General features: G+C 44.4%; 3 protein-coding genes across 3 annotated transcripts; 1 reads left to right on the plus strand and 2 right to left on the minus strand.

Annotated features, from left to right (window-relative positions):
- Nucleotides 1-570: 570 nt before the first annotated feature.
- mgst3b (microsomal glutathione S-transferase 3b) lies at nt 571-3100 on the minus strand. The gene is made up of 4 exons (XM_068751659.1): nt 2899-3100; nt 2686-2808; nt 2399-2471; nt 571-1642 (listed from the first exon to the last, which is right to left on the minus strand). The coding sequence occupies exons 1-4, from the start codon at nt 3022-3024 to the stop codon at nt 1542-1544; spliced, it is 423 nt and encodes a 140-aa protein (XP_068607760.1). The 5' UTR covers nt 3025-3100; the 3' UTR covers nt 571-1541.
- Nucleotides 3101-4314: 1214 nt separating this feature from the next.
- rsrp1 (arginine/serine-rich protein 1) lies at nt 4315-7220 on the plus strand. The gene is made up of 5 exons (XM_068751785.1): nt 4315-4512; nt 4894-5443; nt 5570-5769; nt 6717-6791; nt 6881-7220. Exons 2-5 carry the CDS (start codon nt 4915-4917, stop codon nt 7037-7039), a joined length of 963 nt encoding a protein of 320 aa, XP_068607886.1. The 5' UTR covers nt 4315-4512; nt 4894-4914; the 3' UTR covers nt 7040-7220.
- A 2158-nt stretch (nt 7221-9378) lies between these two features.
- On the minus strand, nt 9379-12845 carry syf2 (SYF2 pre-mRNA-splicing factor). Its single transcript, XM_068751988.1, has 7 exons — nt 12798-12845; nt 12439-12543; nt 11834-11959; nt 11392-11509; nt 10835-10925; nt 10238-10336; nt 9379-9775 (listed from the first exon to the last, which is right to left on the minus strand). The coding sequence occupies exons 1-7, from the start codon at nt 12813-12815 to the stop codon at nt 9610-9612; spliced, it is 723 nt and encodes a 240-aa protein (XP_068608089.1). The 5' UTR covers nt 12816-12845; the 3' UTR covers nt 9379-9609.
- Between the last annotated feature and the right edge of the window lie 3121 nt (nt 12846-15966).

A 15966-nucleotide genomic window follows, 5' to 3' on the forward strand; every position in this document is an offset into this window, starting at 1 on the left:
TGCCTTCACGTGTCATGGGAATTTGTTTATTTGTCTTCCTCTGTCGCATACCATAAACATGTCCCCGTGGGAACATGGTTACACACATATATTAGTTCCGCTTTATCCAACGCCCCCCATCTTTAGTCAGAACCCTCCCCACATAACAATAGCTGCATGGCTGTAAGAATACAAAACGTCCACAATAAACATGGACTTTTTTTTTTTTTTTACTTTTTTTTACTCTATTAACACTTTTTTTTAAAACTGAACTCTGCAGTGAACATATTTCTGTTATTTTAACAAACAGGGCCGCAGTGAATATTTGTCTGTCTGTGTGTGGCCCTGCGGCTTGTCCCGGGGTGTACCCCCCCCGTTTGTTTTTCCATTAATTTGAAAAAAATCCTTTATACAGTTTGGGATATTTGTTATGTTTTACTCTGTGAAGAATTTGAATTTAAAGGCAGAATAAAACCTTAGACCTCAATCACAGCAACATGATCAGCCATGCTGGCAGACGTAGAAGCAGAACTGCTCAGAATTAAGGTTACAGCCGTTCTCACTGGTTTCAAAACAAAACAATAAACTCGGTTAACTACGATAGATTTTGTTTATTGAATTAATGAAAGGTTGGACGAAACTTTCCAAACCAATCAACAGATTATTGGGATATGAGATTTGATAAAAGTGCCTGTTTTTAAGCCAGTTCCTGCTTGGTCCGATGACTAATTCTTGTCTCAGGCATCATGTGTGAGTCAGATGGGCCCCCATGCCTCCGGCTGATTCTTTTGGTATTCACAAACTGTAACGAACTATGAACAGAGTACCCTTGAGAACATATCTGTGTCTGCAGCTTCGGCCAGTATCCACTTTATTGACGTTAACATTTATGATTGAATTGATTAGGGACAGATACAGTAATACCCTGACATACAATTCGTTCCTGGACCGAGCTCGTAACTCACCAAATCCATTTTTTCCCCATCTAAAAACGTTAAAATTGACTATTAATGGATTTTTATTATTATTGCTATATGGACATACACACAAAGTGATTTTGTCGTACAAAATATTTTATGGGCTTTATCTTCGGGACAGACGATAGCGGCTAGTGTGCAGCGCAGAGGAGGGAGAGTTGTGCCAGATCCCTCACGCCAACACCACGGTCACGTTGATCGATAATCTCATGCTCCCATTCCATCGCCATCATGCATTTATTTTTCTCACTGACCCTAAGGAGATAATCCTTAACCCTTGCTTTCTTCAGACCCATCACTTATTATGAAGAACGTTCACAAATGCAGCAAAAATTACTGAACGAGTGAAGCGTGCTCGTATCTCAAATTTATACCTGCAGCGCAAAGCAAAATATTGCTTCCAGGCCGGCTCATATTTCGGGACTCTCGTATGATGAGGTATTACTTTATACGGATACATTTGTTCAGTGCAAGTATCATAGAAAATACTAATTTACAGCACTAGTCCCAAGTCGGGCTTTTACACAACATGGGTACATTTGAAAAGAATTACGCAAGTGGTTATAAACGACGACAACATTTCTCTTAGAAGACTCCAAGCAACTGCAAGGCAACAGATATGGAGAGGATGATGACGCCGAAGTATCCAATGTAGCCATAGGCACCATTCATCCTCTTGGCTGGGTCTGGAACAAGACAAGAAACAGGATGAAGAAAAGTCCACCACAGGGGAATTATTTCAAAACAAAATACGGTAACTGCAATACATAAAATGAACAAAGGATTTATTTGCGAGGGGAGGTTTGAGTTCTATTTTGAAAGTCTGATGTTTTGCCTTTTAAAACCAGGCCTGACCTACTATAGAATCTTGCATATATTATTGGCTATGTAATCATATTATTAACATTATTAACAGTTTACACTTGAAATAATGTATCATTAGATTATAGCTACAGTTCATTATTAAGATTTTTTTAATGGTCATTTAAAATTAAAAAACCTTTTTGCCATCATGAATATGTTCCTCTCAGGTAGCATGTTTGGGAATGGTTAACTAATATGGAATAAGTGAACTCCTTATTCTTTTTATTTACACACAACAAATATCCTCCAAGCAGCCTTGGACAAAAAAAAAAAGCAGCAACAGATTTATTGGATTGGCCCTGCGGTTAGTGCCCGATACACCAGATGGATTGACTTTGGCGGTGCAGAGATTTTATTTATACGTTTTGTTGATAAGGTTAGACTGAACTAAAGGCCTCTGCAATGGTATTTTATCTACTGATGGGCCAGTCTCGTTAATGATTGATCTTCAGGTACACCAAAGGTATCCAGGTTACCGTAATCAATGTTTTTTTTTTCGCAATGAGCAGGATAAAGTTCATAGCCCGTCACATTTTCAAATGATCCGACCCAAAGCTGATTCATATTATCGGTCTTACTTCCGGTATAGTAACCCCAGGCATAGGAAAACCTGCTGGTCACCCAAATCGCCCCGAGCACAGCCGCAGAGAGCTGAAAGGACGGACAAAGAAAGTTTTTAGTGGCTGGAAAAGAAAAGCACAAAGCATAGTTATTGCTGAGTCATCCTGACATCGCCTATTTACGGGCGTTATCTGCAGGATCCACGCCACAGGTCACGGAGACTGCACGCCCCCCGCCCACTGACGTGTGTGGGGTTCAGTTTTGGAGGAAACGCCACAAAGTTATGTACGTGAAAAGTGCTTACCGGGTAGACGAGGGCTGCAATGGTCTGGAAAAGCATCCATTGCGGGTAAACCTCCAGCGTGTTCTGATGCGCTCTCTGGATGCAGTTGAATACCTGATCTTTGTCACTGTACATGGCGGGATACTGCAAAGCAAATACCGAAACACACGTTTAACTAAATCCGGAAAATATTCACATAATCTCCACTTAAAGCCACATTTCAAACAGCTTTACCTTGACGTCATACTTATTCCTGGCAGACCCGACGTTAACAGCTAAATACATGAGCATGATCCAGCTGTAGAGGTAAACGAATATGGCGTAGCCAAAGTTGGGCGGCAACACGGTCAAAACGTCCATCTCTTCTCCGCTTGGTTCGGTTCGGTTCGGTTCGGTTCTATCGGAGAGTTGCAGCGGGCTGCAAACTTTTATGCTCAGCAAGCAAAGGGAGAGCGAAGTTCCGGGTTGTTACGTAATTAACGCAAGATCGCGCGAACGAACTCTCGCGAGATTACGAAAGAAGCAACAACGCATGGCCGCACATAGCGGAAGTGTCCGAGCAAGGATAACCATAACAACTTTCGGATGTTCTCGTTTTCCGTTTAAAATGGCGTATTTTCAGGCGAGAAAATTCAACATTGAACTTCACACGTGGAAAAACATACTTTCCAAAGTCCATGAATGTGGAACACGCCTTGAACGAAAGTGTTGCGTTCACTGCGAGTCAAATCCTTCAGGGGGGACCATTAGACGGTAGAAAACACAGTCAGAGATATGAGAATATCACAGACAAGAAGCAAGTTTATGAATAAATATGAAGACAATGTAGCGAATGTTTAAATATATATACACAGAGACTTAGATTTAGAATTATGACAGAAATGAATGCAGTTATAATACTACTTGTCTTCAAATGATGTCAGACACAATATGAAAGCACATATAGGATACACAGGAGAATGAGGGGCCAATCATTCTGCACTCATCTGGATAGGAAATAATCTGGATAGAAAATATCAAACAAAAGAATCAATCACTTCACACTCCGCTTGACAAACATTAATTTCTTTTTTTCCAGATATCTGCATAGAGAGCAGACCAATATGCAAAAGAGACAACACAAACTGAAATTAAAATGATATCAAACCACAGTAGATCAGAAGTTAAATAAACAGTCATATAAAATATGAAAAAGAAATGGCAATATGGTAATATTCAAAAATATGGTAGGTAAAATGAGAAAAACTGGTAGAGTCAAAAATGACGACAAAAATAAAATCAAGGATGAAATTTGGAAAGACAAGTTAAACAGCACTTAGATGTACTCAATACAATGCACAGAAAAAACATGAATACGTCAACGTGCATCGTCCACAATATATAACGGAAAGACAAATACGCAAAAGAAAACTGGGAAAATATCAAATCGCTAGTAATTAAGAGGGTTATTACAGCTTAACTCGGGCCATGTAGAATGTTTTTATTCCTGAAAAGCGCCAGATCATTTCGGAAAATAAAGAACAGTAGTATGTTAGGTCCATTTCGACCTGCTCTCCAAACCTGCAGGGGGCGCTAACGCAGATGACGTCGCTTTTAAGAGCCAAACCACGGAAATGCTGATGCGCCAGCGGCCGCTGTTTCATTCGAGTGACGACGGCAGAGGCTAAGCATCGTCCGATATTACGGTTTCTATTTCGTAGATAATTCGTTTTATGACGAACAAAGTCGATTACTTTCGTTAGAAGTCTACAATCTTCGTTTCTTCATACGTCTTCGGAGGTGATTTTCTTAGCATACGTCGCGTATATCGACGTAGCTGAACAAAGGCTTCGCGCTTGAATCTGCCCGGTAAGAAATGCAATTTATAGTTAATTTAACTTTATATTTCCAGTCAATATCTATGTATTTTTTTATTATGTTCGTCGTTATTGTGTTTTTTTGCTTTAGTAGTTTTTAATCGCCGGGGAAGGTTTTGGATTGGAAGGCCTCTCGCGTGATAGCATATGCTGACCCTAAGCTAACTTGCGTCATCGTGGAAATTTCCAGTCAGCCGTTGCAGTTGCACAACGTTGCTCTGCCCCCTAGGGGCAGCAGTGAGAGCACAAACTAAGTGGCTGAAATGTTTTGGGGCTTTTTTTTCCTTTAAAACTTAATGACGCGCCATTCGAGGTGAACTGATGTATGTAAAAGATAAAACATACTAATCCAGATTTATATTTCTCATTTCAGCTCGGCGTAGAGAATAAAGCAATGGCGGTGGTTAAGGACGCCCACTCGGAAATGGCCCTTGCTCGCCAGAAAGACGGCATCAGTGTAATCTTTGACCAGAGCAGCCCGGCTTCGTCTCACTGTCGCTCCAGATCTCGGAGCAGCGGTAGGAACACCCACTCGTCCGTCTCGCGCCGCCACAGGGGACGCGGCAGCCGCAGGAGACGCCGCAGGTCTCCGTCTTCCACATCTTCGTCCCGCAGCAGGTCCTCCTCTCAACCCAGGTCCCGCTCTCACCCTCGTTGCCACAGGCTTTCCTCGCGCTGTCGCTGCGATGGCGATCGCAGGCGTGGTCGTAGGCGCTCCCGCCGCTGTGGGGACCGCTCGGAGTCCTCCAGCCGCTCGCCTTCGCCGAGCCGGTTCACACGGCGAAGACACTGCAGGTCCCAGAACAGAGACAAGAAGACAGAGAGCCAGGTAAAGGACAGGTGCCCCCAGTCCCCGTCCAGAACCAACCGGAGCGAATCCAAGTCCAGGTCCTCAGAGCGCTCGGTCACGTTGAGTTTGGAGGGTAAGCCGATCGGATAAAAGCCGCTACAATAATTCTGTCTGTCTTTACTTCCTCTAGAGGCAGTGTAGATAAATATATCTACTTCTACGAATGTTGGAACATCGTCTTGTGATTTGTGCTCCTTAGGTAACGGAGAACTTCTCGAGGCAGCGCAGGCCGATGCCGTGGACACGCTCGGGATGGAGAAGATGGAACTTCCCGACGGCGTGAAAGCAATTCTCCCGGAGCAGTCGGAGCCCAAATGGGAGTCCAAGTGGGAGTCCCTGGAGCCGGAGCCGGAGACAGAGACAAGGGTGAGACAATCCCCTGAGTGGACGTCGTCACAGGTGGGTGTCAGAGAGATTCTCAGCTTTACATCGAACACATCACAAATGTTTTCATCATTTTGGAATGGCTGGTATTATTTCAGACTGACCAGTGGATCTAAAACGCAGGTAATGCGCCCAGAAAGCAACTTGATCCAGCATTTTAGCTCGTATATTTCTATGTGTGTATGTGTATGTTGACCTTTGGACTCTGGGGGAACACACATACTCTCTGTATTTATTCCTGTCTTCATAGATGACATGACAGTGGTCTCCTTCACTCGTCGGCACCTGGGATTAAAGGGCTGTCATGTGACTTTGGTGACGACAATGTGTGTTTGCGGGAAAGGTCAACCGAAACCCTTTGGACTTTTCACAATGTTTAGCTTCTCTACCCCGTAATGAAATACACGTAGCTTGCCTCACATTTAGACATTGTGCACATAGTTTACACACCGATGGACTATTTAGAATTTTGACATTGCAAATGTATTTATGCTTGCAGTTGAAATGGTCGTTATTTAGCAGAACCTCCGCTCGCTGATGGAGCGCAGGCGCGTGGACTCTGCGTTATAGTGACTATTCCTGTCGAGAGCTAAAAACAGACGAAGAAGTCCTCCCCCCTATGCCAAAGATAAGTTGGTACACGGGTCGTGTGCTGAGGGGCTGGGAAACCGACGCCGCCATCATTCTGCCGCTGTAGACAGAGAAGACTTCCTTTTGCTTGTTTTACTATCCTGTTCCAGTGTTTTGGCTTTGAGCTTAGTGTGGGGGAGGGGGGGCGGGGGAGGGGGTGTGCATGAAAGCAGCAGTTTGATGACGCTAATGCTTAATGAGAATGCGTAGATGTGTTTTATAGTGTTAACAGTAATGGAGGCTGTAACTCATCTATACTTCACAAAGCTCGTTCCACCACGGGATTCTGAGCGCGTCTAACTCCGTCTGCTCGCCTTGTCTTTCTGAAACAGAGCCACGAGACGGAGCCTGACGACGTCCCCAGTCTGAGGATGTCCCCAAAGCCTAAAATCTCTTTCAGCATTAATGTAAGTGCCTTTGTTTTGGTTCACATCATGCTGGACGTGTATTGGCGTGTTGTTAAAATACGCTTTTCTCCTCTTGTATGATCCATCAGAATTCAGTGGCCAGACCGACTGTGGCGGCTCCGTCTTTCGCTAAGGTAACCGCAGGAGTGGACATCTATGACAGCAGGAAGCCTTACGGCCAATGGGTGGCCGTTAAGTCGGGCAGAACCGCCCACAGGCGCAAACAGGCACTCGCCACTTTCTGCTGATGTGGCGGAGGGCGAGGACACTGAACACTGTAAATATGTTGTTTATGGCGAAGCATTTTCTTTCAGATGTTAGAGTTAAGTGGAATGAAGTGAAGAATTCATTCAGGTGGGATTACCTTTTTTCTTTTTTTTTTTGCATATTGTGCAATTCAAGAGTTCAATAAAGATATTTTTATGGTTAGATGGTTGTGTGTGTTTGGTTTTATAACTAGTCTCATGAATTAAACGTTCACTAGCCCTAAAAAAACTGAGGTTCCCATTGTGACCTTAATTTTGCATGCAGAAAGAGTAGTGTTCTTCACATGAATATACTCCTGTGTGTTCAGGCAACGCACACGTTAGCAGCTGAATGCATAAATAAGGTTTACTCCATGCTTGCATTATTACAACCTGAAGTCCTTTTCTCTGTACCAGTCATTTAGGGCTGAAACGCCTCTTGGAAGAGAGGTCAAATGTTTTCAACCAAACTTGTTTTTGCTTTTTATTTACTCGACCTGAATGACAGAACCGACACAGACAAATGAATCCTTGTAAACTGGAGGATGGATTTAGTATATCTATAATATGATGAAACAAAACATTGTCCACCGTAAACCTTCAAATTCAAGTTCACCAGGTCTGATGCACCTGACTTTAGTTTCTTTGATACTTCTATTCTTTTTAAAGTGTAGAATCAGACATGTATTGGCATTTTCTGGATACTATTTCAAAAATAAATGATATTTCTGGCAGTTTCATGTCTCAGGTCGTGAGATTTGTCTCGTGACCACTAGATGTCACTATTCATGTAGGAATGAGGTTGATCAGTCTTCTGGTTCCAGGCGTCTGAGTCAAGCTATTGAATGATTTAAATATAAATGGCAATTGATTCAAGGATTCCCAAAGTCCACTGATACCCGTGCTCTGAACTCAAACCGAAAAACAGCAGTTGTGTAAGATCACGGCTCCCTGCGTGGAATCGGGCTTCTTGGAAGACATTTTGCGCTGGTACAAAATGAATGATGTCTCAATTCCATTTAGCTCCAGGGTCCTGATGTGGTGCAAAAAAAAAAAGCACTTACTGAGACTCAAACAGAAAAGAGACATAGGAGTCATTCAACAACTGTAAATCACCTCAAAGGTTAAAAGCTATTTTATCTGACAGGTGAGATAAAGATCTGTTGTCTGGAGGGGGTGGGGGGGGGTGTTAAATTTAAATCTTTGAGATACTCCAAGTTGATATTCATAAAGCCTCATGTCACAATGTGCTGTAATAAAAATGAAGTGAAGCTGCGTGCTGTAGTTGCGAACAAATCTGCCAGACTGCTCGTCTCCTGCTGCAAAACGGCCTGTAATTAGGATCAATTACTTCTGACAGGAGACATGCGAATCCATAACGCGATGAGGCTGCTGGAAATGGCGCTGGAGATACTAGAGCTAACAAAGCGTAGCGGAAAGGCAGGTTTAGCTCGTCGTTCTGGTGACTTTCTGAGTGGCCACGTGTTTGAATTATCCTGCGGCTTTCCTTTAATAAGGATTGGAGCCAGTTAGCCGCCCGCAGACTTCTGCCTCTGTGGGGGAAAACGGAGATGGACGCTCATTCTTATTCGTTGTGCTTAAATTAAAGCCATTTTTGTTTTCTTTTACAGGAAGTCCCGGCAGTTGGCCCTGGAAGAATCAAAGACGTCAGATCCTTCTGAGGCGCAACAGTGTCGTCCCTTATTAAACAGTTCCCGGCAAATTTCCTCGGGCAGATCAGATAAGGAGGGAAAAAAAAATGAAAAAACGCTGAACACCTCATCCAGACACAAACAGCTCCAGAGCAGACGATATCAAAGACATCATCTGAAGGCTCCTCTTCATCCCCGAAATGTAAACAACCTCTCTGCACACCATCCTTTGAGGTCTACCCATGAATGTATTCCGCGGTTCATACATATTAAATATAGCTTAATTCGGTTCGGTGCGCATCCCCCCTGCACAGACGACGACTGTGCCCCCCCCCCCCCCCCCCCCGCGGACGGCACAAAGCACCAACACTCGACTCACACAGGAACCTGTTCTCGTGTCCTCTCCAGTCACAAGACTGTTCCTGCTTGGGGCTAAAAGCTGGTTCGGCTGAGATGTCGGTGATGATGAATATGTTCGATTGTTGGCCCGGGCCTCTTGTGTGTGTGTGTGTGTGTGCGTGTTCTAGAACGTTCGTTTGGCTCTCACCTTCTGCTTAAACACCCCCCCCCCCCCCGAGGTTTGCTAGCAGTTGCTGGAAGTTGATTCTCACGATCGACACGTCTTCCCTCGTGAGACCACACACGGTAAATCAACAGGAAAAAAACAAACAAACGTGAAAGTTAACCGGATAATTGTTGGTAAGCGTTTTATTAAAATACAAATGAGAACGATCACAGCGTTTAGCTTCTAATGCTGCGCAAACGTTACAGGAAACGGACTCAAAGTCCCAAAGAAGCTCAAGCGCGATAGCACGATTTAATAACGCCGTTCTCGGCATGCGGCGAGCACGGAGAAGAAGATGCACATCGCGACTCAAACGAGGAGCGAGACTGAAACGTCCGCCGAGGCGACTGGACCGGCTACACGGCCGTGCCTCGCTCCAAGTTCTGCTTGATCTCCGCGGTGTATTTGCCGTAGAAACGCTCGGCCTTCTTGTTGAACTTGGCGTTCCTCTCGTTGATGTAGTCGATGTCGGCGTCGTCGTTGTAGGCCCGCCGCCGGCTGTACTTGGCTCGCTTCTCGATCCTGACAATCAGACGCATGGAAGGAAAAGAAAAAGAAAAAGCGGCTGAGGGAGGATGTTGTCGACGACTCGTCTGCTAGTCCGAAGGTCATCAAAGGTGAAAGGGACACCAACGGCTGAAACGGCGGTCTATTCAATGGGAGGGGCTCCACCAATCCGGCCCCCCTGTATTGTTTAACTGTGGTCGGCCACACTATCTACCCACAACCACTTAACCAACCCGCTTAGCGCGGCGCTAACCGGGCATGAGAACGCGTTTGTAGTCGGCTCACTGAACAGAACCTGTGCCCTATTCAGCTAAACCAATTAATGTAGGAGGAGCCTAAACGGGGACTTGAAGTTTAGCTTTTAGGTTGTTAGCGCTGACAAAAGGAGAAGTTAAGGGCAATCGGTTAGCTGCGGATCTGTCCTCCCTTTGCGCAGCGAGGCGGGCTAGCAGGCGGAGAGAGATGAAATGGACTCACTGTTTCTCAACGTCTTCCGTCATGCGGTCGATGCCCTCCTTTGTGGGGACATGGGTGCCGTGGATCAGGCTATTGGATGTGGGGTGGAAGTCCTCACCACTGTGGAGCACCAGAAATCATAAATACATCGAGACGAGACACGCATGACCCCAGGAACCAATCAAAATGGGCTTCTACTTCATCGTTGTGATTACGGTCAGTGAAAACGATTCGGCTTCAGGGCAAAATGTGTCGGTAAATCCTTCCCACACGGAACTTTCCCCCCGACCCTCGAGTTGTTTCGGGAGCGTGCAGCTACATCAACGCTAGCCCCCCCCAGGCACATCAGCGTTAGCGTATAGAAAATGCTTTGTGCACATGTGATGAGTGCATTTTTTTTGAATGAATACACCAAGCAAATTGCTAGAATTAATTTAGCTGATGAGATATTTTCCAGTTACAGTCCCAAAAGCAGACGCATCATTGTGCATCATTCACACGGCCCCATTACAGACGACACAAGCAGATCCTCTAGTCCCAGGTCAGGAGACGTCTGACGAACTTGTGATGTCTTCAGAGACACAAACGCAGCACTGTAGGGCAGAGGGCCCGACTCACCAGTCCTCCCGCTGCTTCTCATAGCTCTCAAAGTCTGGCCGGATCTGCTTGGTGAGCCTCTGATATTGGCGGAATTGGGCCTCTGCGTAACCTGCAGTCAATTGTGTGAGAGGGAGAAAAAAAAAAGCCCCGAGCGATAATTACCAGAACAAACAGGGAGCAGGCATCAGGTTCAGACACAGAACCTGTGTTTGTTTAATGGGGGCGACTCTCGACTCTCTCAACCCCCCCCATGGTGATAATTCCCCCCCCAGAGGGTTTACAGTAACAGATTAGAGACACATTTATTTGGCACGGCAAGTCGTTTGTCAGTAATTATACTGGGCGCATTTTGAAATAATTACTATCCAAAGGGTACTTTACACGTGACCAGTAATGTACTGCATATATTACTGCTGTCAAACAGCAACAGGCTTCAAGTCAGGCAAAACGCAGCCTTAACCAGGGTCATCAGAAGCTAATGAAAGCGGGGGGAAGGCTAAGCTAACTAGGTTAACTCAGACACAGGCTATAAAAAGGAAGAAAGAACACTTTCACCCCCCCCCCCCGTCACTGACCTGCAAAGCCAGTGTCTGGGTGTTTCTTCTTTTTCTTCCTTTCCCAGCGCTCGGCGTCATCAGCAGTGATTTCCAGCAGTTTTACTCTCTTGTAGTCCTCACCTCTGGCTGCACATTCCTGCAAGACAAATAGAAATGCTCAGCTCTACATGTCTGCATGTAAATGTTAATGCATAGACCAGAGCCGATATGCATATACAAGCCGACTAGCAGCCAAACGGTGATCTTTTAGCTGGATCTTTAATTACAGGCAAAATGTAAACTCCGTATTTCACACAGAAAATTAATGACACTGTTTGTTGCCAAACGGAATCATCTTCACTTATCAGTGTCAGGAATAACAGCAAATCTGGTCCTCATTTACCGAAGACCGAGTTACGACCCGGTTATTCACCATAAGAGGAGAATCTTTACAGAGTAAATCAGAACTTCCCTTAAATACCTTTTTCTTTTGCTCATCAGCAAGCTCCCACTCCAACCGAGCCTTTTTGGCCTCCCAGTTTGACGGTAGTTTGATTCTTTTATCCTCTTCCACAACCTCCTGATGATTGAGCTTCCGTGCTTCATTCTGCAGAGAAAACGTGCACATTTAAGTGAGTTTCTTTTACATCCATATAGGAACCCAAACAGTTAAAAAATGTGAAAGAGTTATATCTATGAGTTTTTTTGAAAAAAAAAAGCACAATTGAAAGCAGCATCTTGCAGTTGACTACCGGTGAGAGATGGGGTACACCCACCCTGGACAAGTCGCCACTTCATTGCAGAGCCACATACACAAACACCAACTTAAGACTCACACTGCAGACAATTAAAACCGACTAAGCCGGATTTAGTGGTGGGAGGAAGCCGGAGAACCCAGAGAAAACCCACGCAGGCGCGACGAGAGTTAGTTTCTGCAATTTCCATTTTATTGTGCTAGCAAATTAATCCATCCCATTCTATTCTATCAGCTAATCGACCTGGTCCCGGATAAGATCCTTGTCTTGAGCTAGTACTTAACTACATTAAAACTATTATAATATAATCTTCTAAAAGTACGCCACATACCCGTTTGAAGTGCAACTCTCGAAATTTCCGGAGTCGTTCTTCTCTCTTTTGGGACGCAGGAGTTTCACTTGGTTCTCCTTCAGCTCCTGTAGCGTTAGCAGACTCCTGAAAATAACTTCTATTAACAACTCGACACACAGAAAGAGAGAAACTATGTGTTCGAAACACGAGCTAACGTAATAGCAATCGCTGATATTAGTTAGCTTAGCACAAAACGCCATTTTAAACTGCAAGTGTGAAACAGAAACACAGCCCCTGAAAACAAAAAGAAGAATCGCGCTTACAGGTTTAAGGTTTGAGCACAATATCCTCAACATCAAGACATTCTATCGTTTGTTATGTATAGAGAAATCACTAACCTCACTAAAAGACGCCATTGCTGCAAAGAGGACAAAACAGGAAGTGGAATGTTCATACCGGATATTACGACACCAGTAAACGTGAACGGGAGAGCTTCGGTTCTTCCGCTAAAACAAATAATCGGTAAAATTAATTGATAGTGCGCCAAATTGTAAACAACAACAACATATTTTCCGATTGAGAAAAACAAATAATTTCTTGCTACATAGATAGTTTGTTAAATTTCACCAAATTAAATTACTATGGTAATTTTTCCATGAGGGGAAATTGAACCTCATATATGTTATCAATGCATTTTAGTTTAGCCAAAAAAAAAAAACAATAATCCAAGTATCAATCAGAGCTTTGGAACAAATCTAGGATCTTCAAATACGATTCCATGATCATGAGAAGAAAGTAAACACTTTCAAGAGCCATTTGAGCATGTTTGACTTGCCAAAATGGATGTGCTTCCCTGTTTGATTGCATTATACTAATAGAGCTCTTTCAGAGGATGTAATTAAATGGGGTTTATAGTCTTAGATTAAAGCATCCTCTAGATCACAGGCAATGTTAATGGAGTGATGCATTTTCACTGGAAACCAGATGGGAGCACATCATAAGAGAGCAAAACATCACTGGCTTCAGTAATGTGCATGCTCTACTATTCCTACGCACAAGAGAAAACATCTCCATAATGAATGAGGCTCAAACGAACAAGAGGGAGAAACTAAATAGCATCTCCTTTGCATTTGATTTAAAGGTGCAATGGCAGAGACGTACAACAGGAACAAAAGACATTTCCTGAGTTCTACGGGTAGAACTGACTGAAATTTCAAGATATAAAATAACTGAGCTCGGAATATGTGTTCATTCATCCATTCTCTCGGAATCCGGGTTGTGGAATCTACTGGAGTCTGTCCCAGCAGTCTACGGGCCAAAAGCGGGGTACACCTTGGACAAGCCGCCGCAGGCAATCATTCATGCTCACACCAACGGACAATTTAACATCACCGTAATTACCCAAGCTGTGTTTTTTGGGAGATGGGAGAAAACCAGAGAACCCACACAGACATGGGGAGAACATGCAAACTCTTCATATACGCCCCAATTTGGATTCAAACCTATGACCTTCTTCGTAACCCTGTGGGTTCATGTACGACACAGAACATACATCAGTTGACATTAATCCCTAAAGAGAATGTAAAATATTTGCTCAATAGAAAAACATCACAAAGGAAAGACACGATATGCATGAACAATGAGATGTTTTCAGACCAAAAGGGTTCTGCTGATTCTCTGTTCCGCCCATAGATCTTTTTGAATTCACACTATCCTTGGGAAAGCTGAAGTGACATAAGCTGGCTGGAGATAGCTGGTGGTTGTCATAGCAACGTCACATCTGTTCACCATTCAGTGAAAACAATTGGACAGATGTTTGTCTGTGTTTCATTCAGTTTTTGTGACGCCAACATTACAAACTTGTTTATATGGACAACAATGGAGGCCGACAGCATTGCATTGGCTCCTGTGTTCAAACAACCAACGTACCCTTGGTGCCCTTGTTGGTCTGGACCACTCACCCTGCATGTAGGTTACACATGGCTTCGCTTGTTCTGGGCTGAACAGTTCCTCCAAGTTCTGACAACGAGAACTGTTCCTGGAGACACTTAAGAAAGTGATTCCTTAGAGCTATTAGATGGTTCCTCCCGTCCGAATGGTAAGTTTAGGCACATAATGTAATAGATTCGGTTATGGCCAAGGAAAATTCTCTGTTCTTTCCTCTGTCAGTGCTTGTCAGGAGCTCGACAGCAGCTTCATAAGTTTCTGCAGAGACCGGCTTGGCCTAAACCTAAAAGTCAAACGAGGTTGGTGACAGGAAACGCTGCCATTTCTGTTTAAAGGGTTCTGAAGAACGACGTGGGTCTGACATGTGCCCGGGCCACACAAAAATGCTGACTAGTCACTCCTCAATACACTTACACTTCCTTTAAGCACTTTTTCCATTCAGGCAAATCCGGCCAGAATTAAGAGTCGAGTTATTTATAAACGAAGTGACATTTCGGGGTACATTTATGAATGCCGAGTGGAAGTCATGCGGCTTCTCGTTTCACTCCCAATAATCAAAGCGGACATGATGTCATCAGTTTCCTTCATGCGCAGACAGAGGCGGTGTTTTGTTTACGCACACAGCCATATTGTACATTTAGCTGGTGCTGTTATCTTGATCTAAATGAAAGCTCCTCCAGACGACACACATGATGTGTGTATGTATGTATAAGTGTGTGTGTGTGTGTGTGTGTGCGTGGGGGGGGGGGGGGGGGGGGGTTGCAGCACAAGCAGCTGCTTCACATCTGGAACTTAATATAAACACCATGGCCAATAAAATCATTCCGTTTCCTTAATTACTATTCCTGTCATTTCCGCACTAAATGAAAAGTTATTAATTCAGGGCCAACGCAAACACGCTTCTCCAATACGAGGAGCTGCTCGTGATGTGTCGCCACCCTGACTACAGGCCAGTGCCACTGCACTGGAACCGCGAGCCCTGCGTCTGTGTGCGTGTGTGTGTGTGTGTGTGTGTGCGTACAGAGAGCAGAGGCCAAAGCACTGCAGGCATGAACGGAACACATGACGGTGCTTCGTTTTCCCGTCTCCTCCAAACGCTGGTGCTAGCACCGACTCGACAGGCGCAGCCCGCCGTGTTTCATCTATACCCTTGTTCTCTTTGCTGCATGTCTGTGCCCTGGTGCCTTTCTCTACACAGAACTTACTTGTAACTCTTTCTTTCCCTTTGTAACCAGGTCGCCTCTGTGTCGGTGCAGCAGCGGACGTGTTAATGCAGCATGCAGGGTGGGAAATACTCATCCAGAGAGCATCCTTTGGGTAATACTGCCAAAATAAATGCTAAATACGGTACCGCAGTACTATGCATGTGCTAAGGGAGACGTCGCAATCTCTCACAGGGTCATTAAGCTGAAACATTCCCCACAGTGCATCATTATCAGCGGATCATATCCTGCAGGGCATGGATGAATAGAATGAATACAGGCCTTTTGCAAAGCGCCTCACACCAAAAGCATCATTATGTCTGCACAATAGGATTAAGCTTGACTAACAGAGTTATCATCTTACCCGGTAGAGGCTAAATAATGCCGATGTCACGCATCTCATGACGTACAGTGCAGG

The sequence above is a fragment of the Brachionichthys hirsutus genome, chromosome 18 (assembly GCF_040956055.1).
Source record: "Brachionichthys hirsutus isolate HB-005 chromosome 18, CSIRO-AGI_Bhir_v1, whole genome shotgun sequence".
Classification (NCBI taxonomy): Eukaryota; Metazoa; Chordata; class Actinopteri; order Lophiiformes; family Brachionichthyidae; genus Brachionichthys; species Brachionichthys hirsutus.

Bases quoted from the DNA above. Each gene is read 5' to 3' on its own strand.
- mgst3b (XM_068751659.1), bottom strand. From the start codon at position 3,024: ATGGACGTTTTGACCGTGTTGCCGCCCAACTTTGGCTACGCCATATTC. The intron at 2,809-2,898 runs GTAAAGCTGTTT...TTTGCTTTGCAG, and splicing joins GGAATAAGTATGACGTCAAG to TATCCCGCCATGTACAGTGA. The intron at 1,643-2,398 runs GTAAGACCGATA...GTCTTGTTCCAG, and splicing joins CTGGGGTTACTATACCGGAA to ACCCAGCCAAGAGGATGAAT.
- syf2 (XM_068751988.1), bottom strand. The intron at 11,960-12,438 runs GTATGTGGCGTA...TTTTCTCTGCAG, and splicing joins GAGAGTTGCACTTCAAACGG to AATGAAGCACGGAAGCTCAA. The intron at 9,776-10,237 runs GTGAGTCCATTT...TCTGATTGTCAG, and splicing joins ACGGAAGACGTTGAGAAACA to GATCGAGAAGCGAGCCAAGT.
- rsrp1 (XM_068751785.1), top strand. From the start codon at position 4,915: ATGGCGGTGGTTAAGGACGCCCACTCGGAAATGGCCCTTGCTCGCCAG. The intron at 5,444-5,569 runs GTAAGCCGATCG...TGTGCTCCTTAG, and splicing joins GGTCACGTTGAGTTTGGAGG to GTAACGGAGAACTTCTCGAG. The intron at 5,770-6,716 runs GTGGGTGTCAGA...TTTCTGAAACAG, and splicing joins CTGAGTGGACGTCGTCACAG to AGCCACGAGACGGAGCCTGA.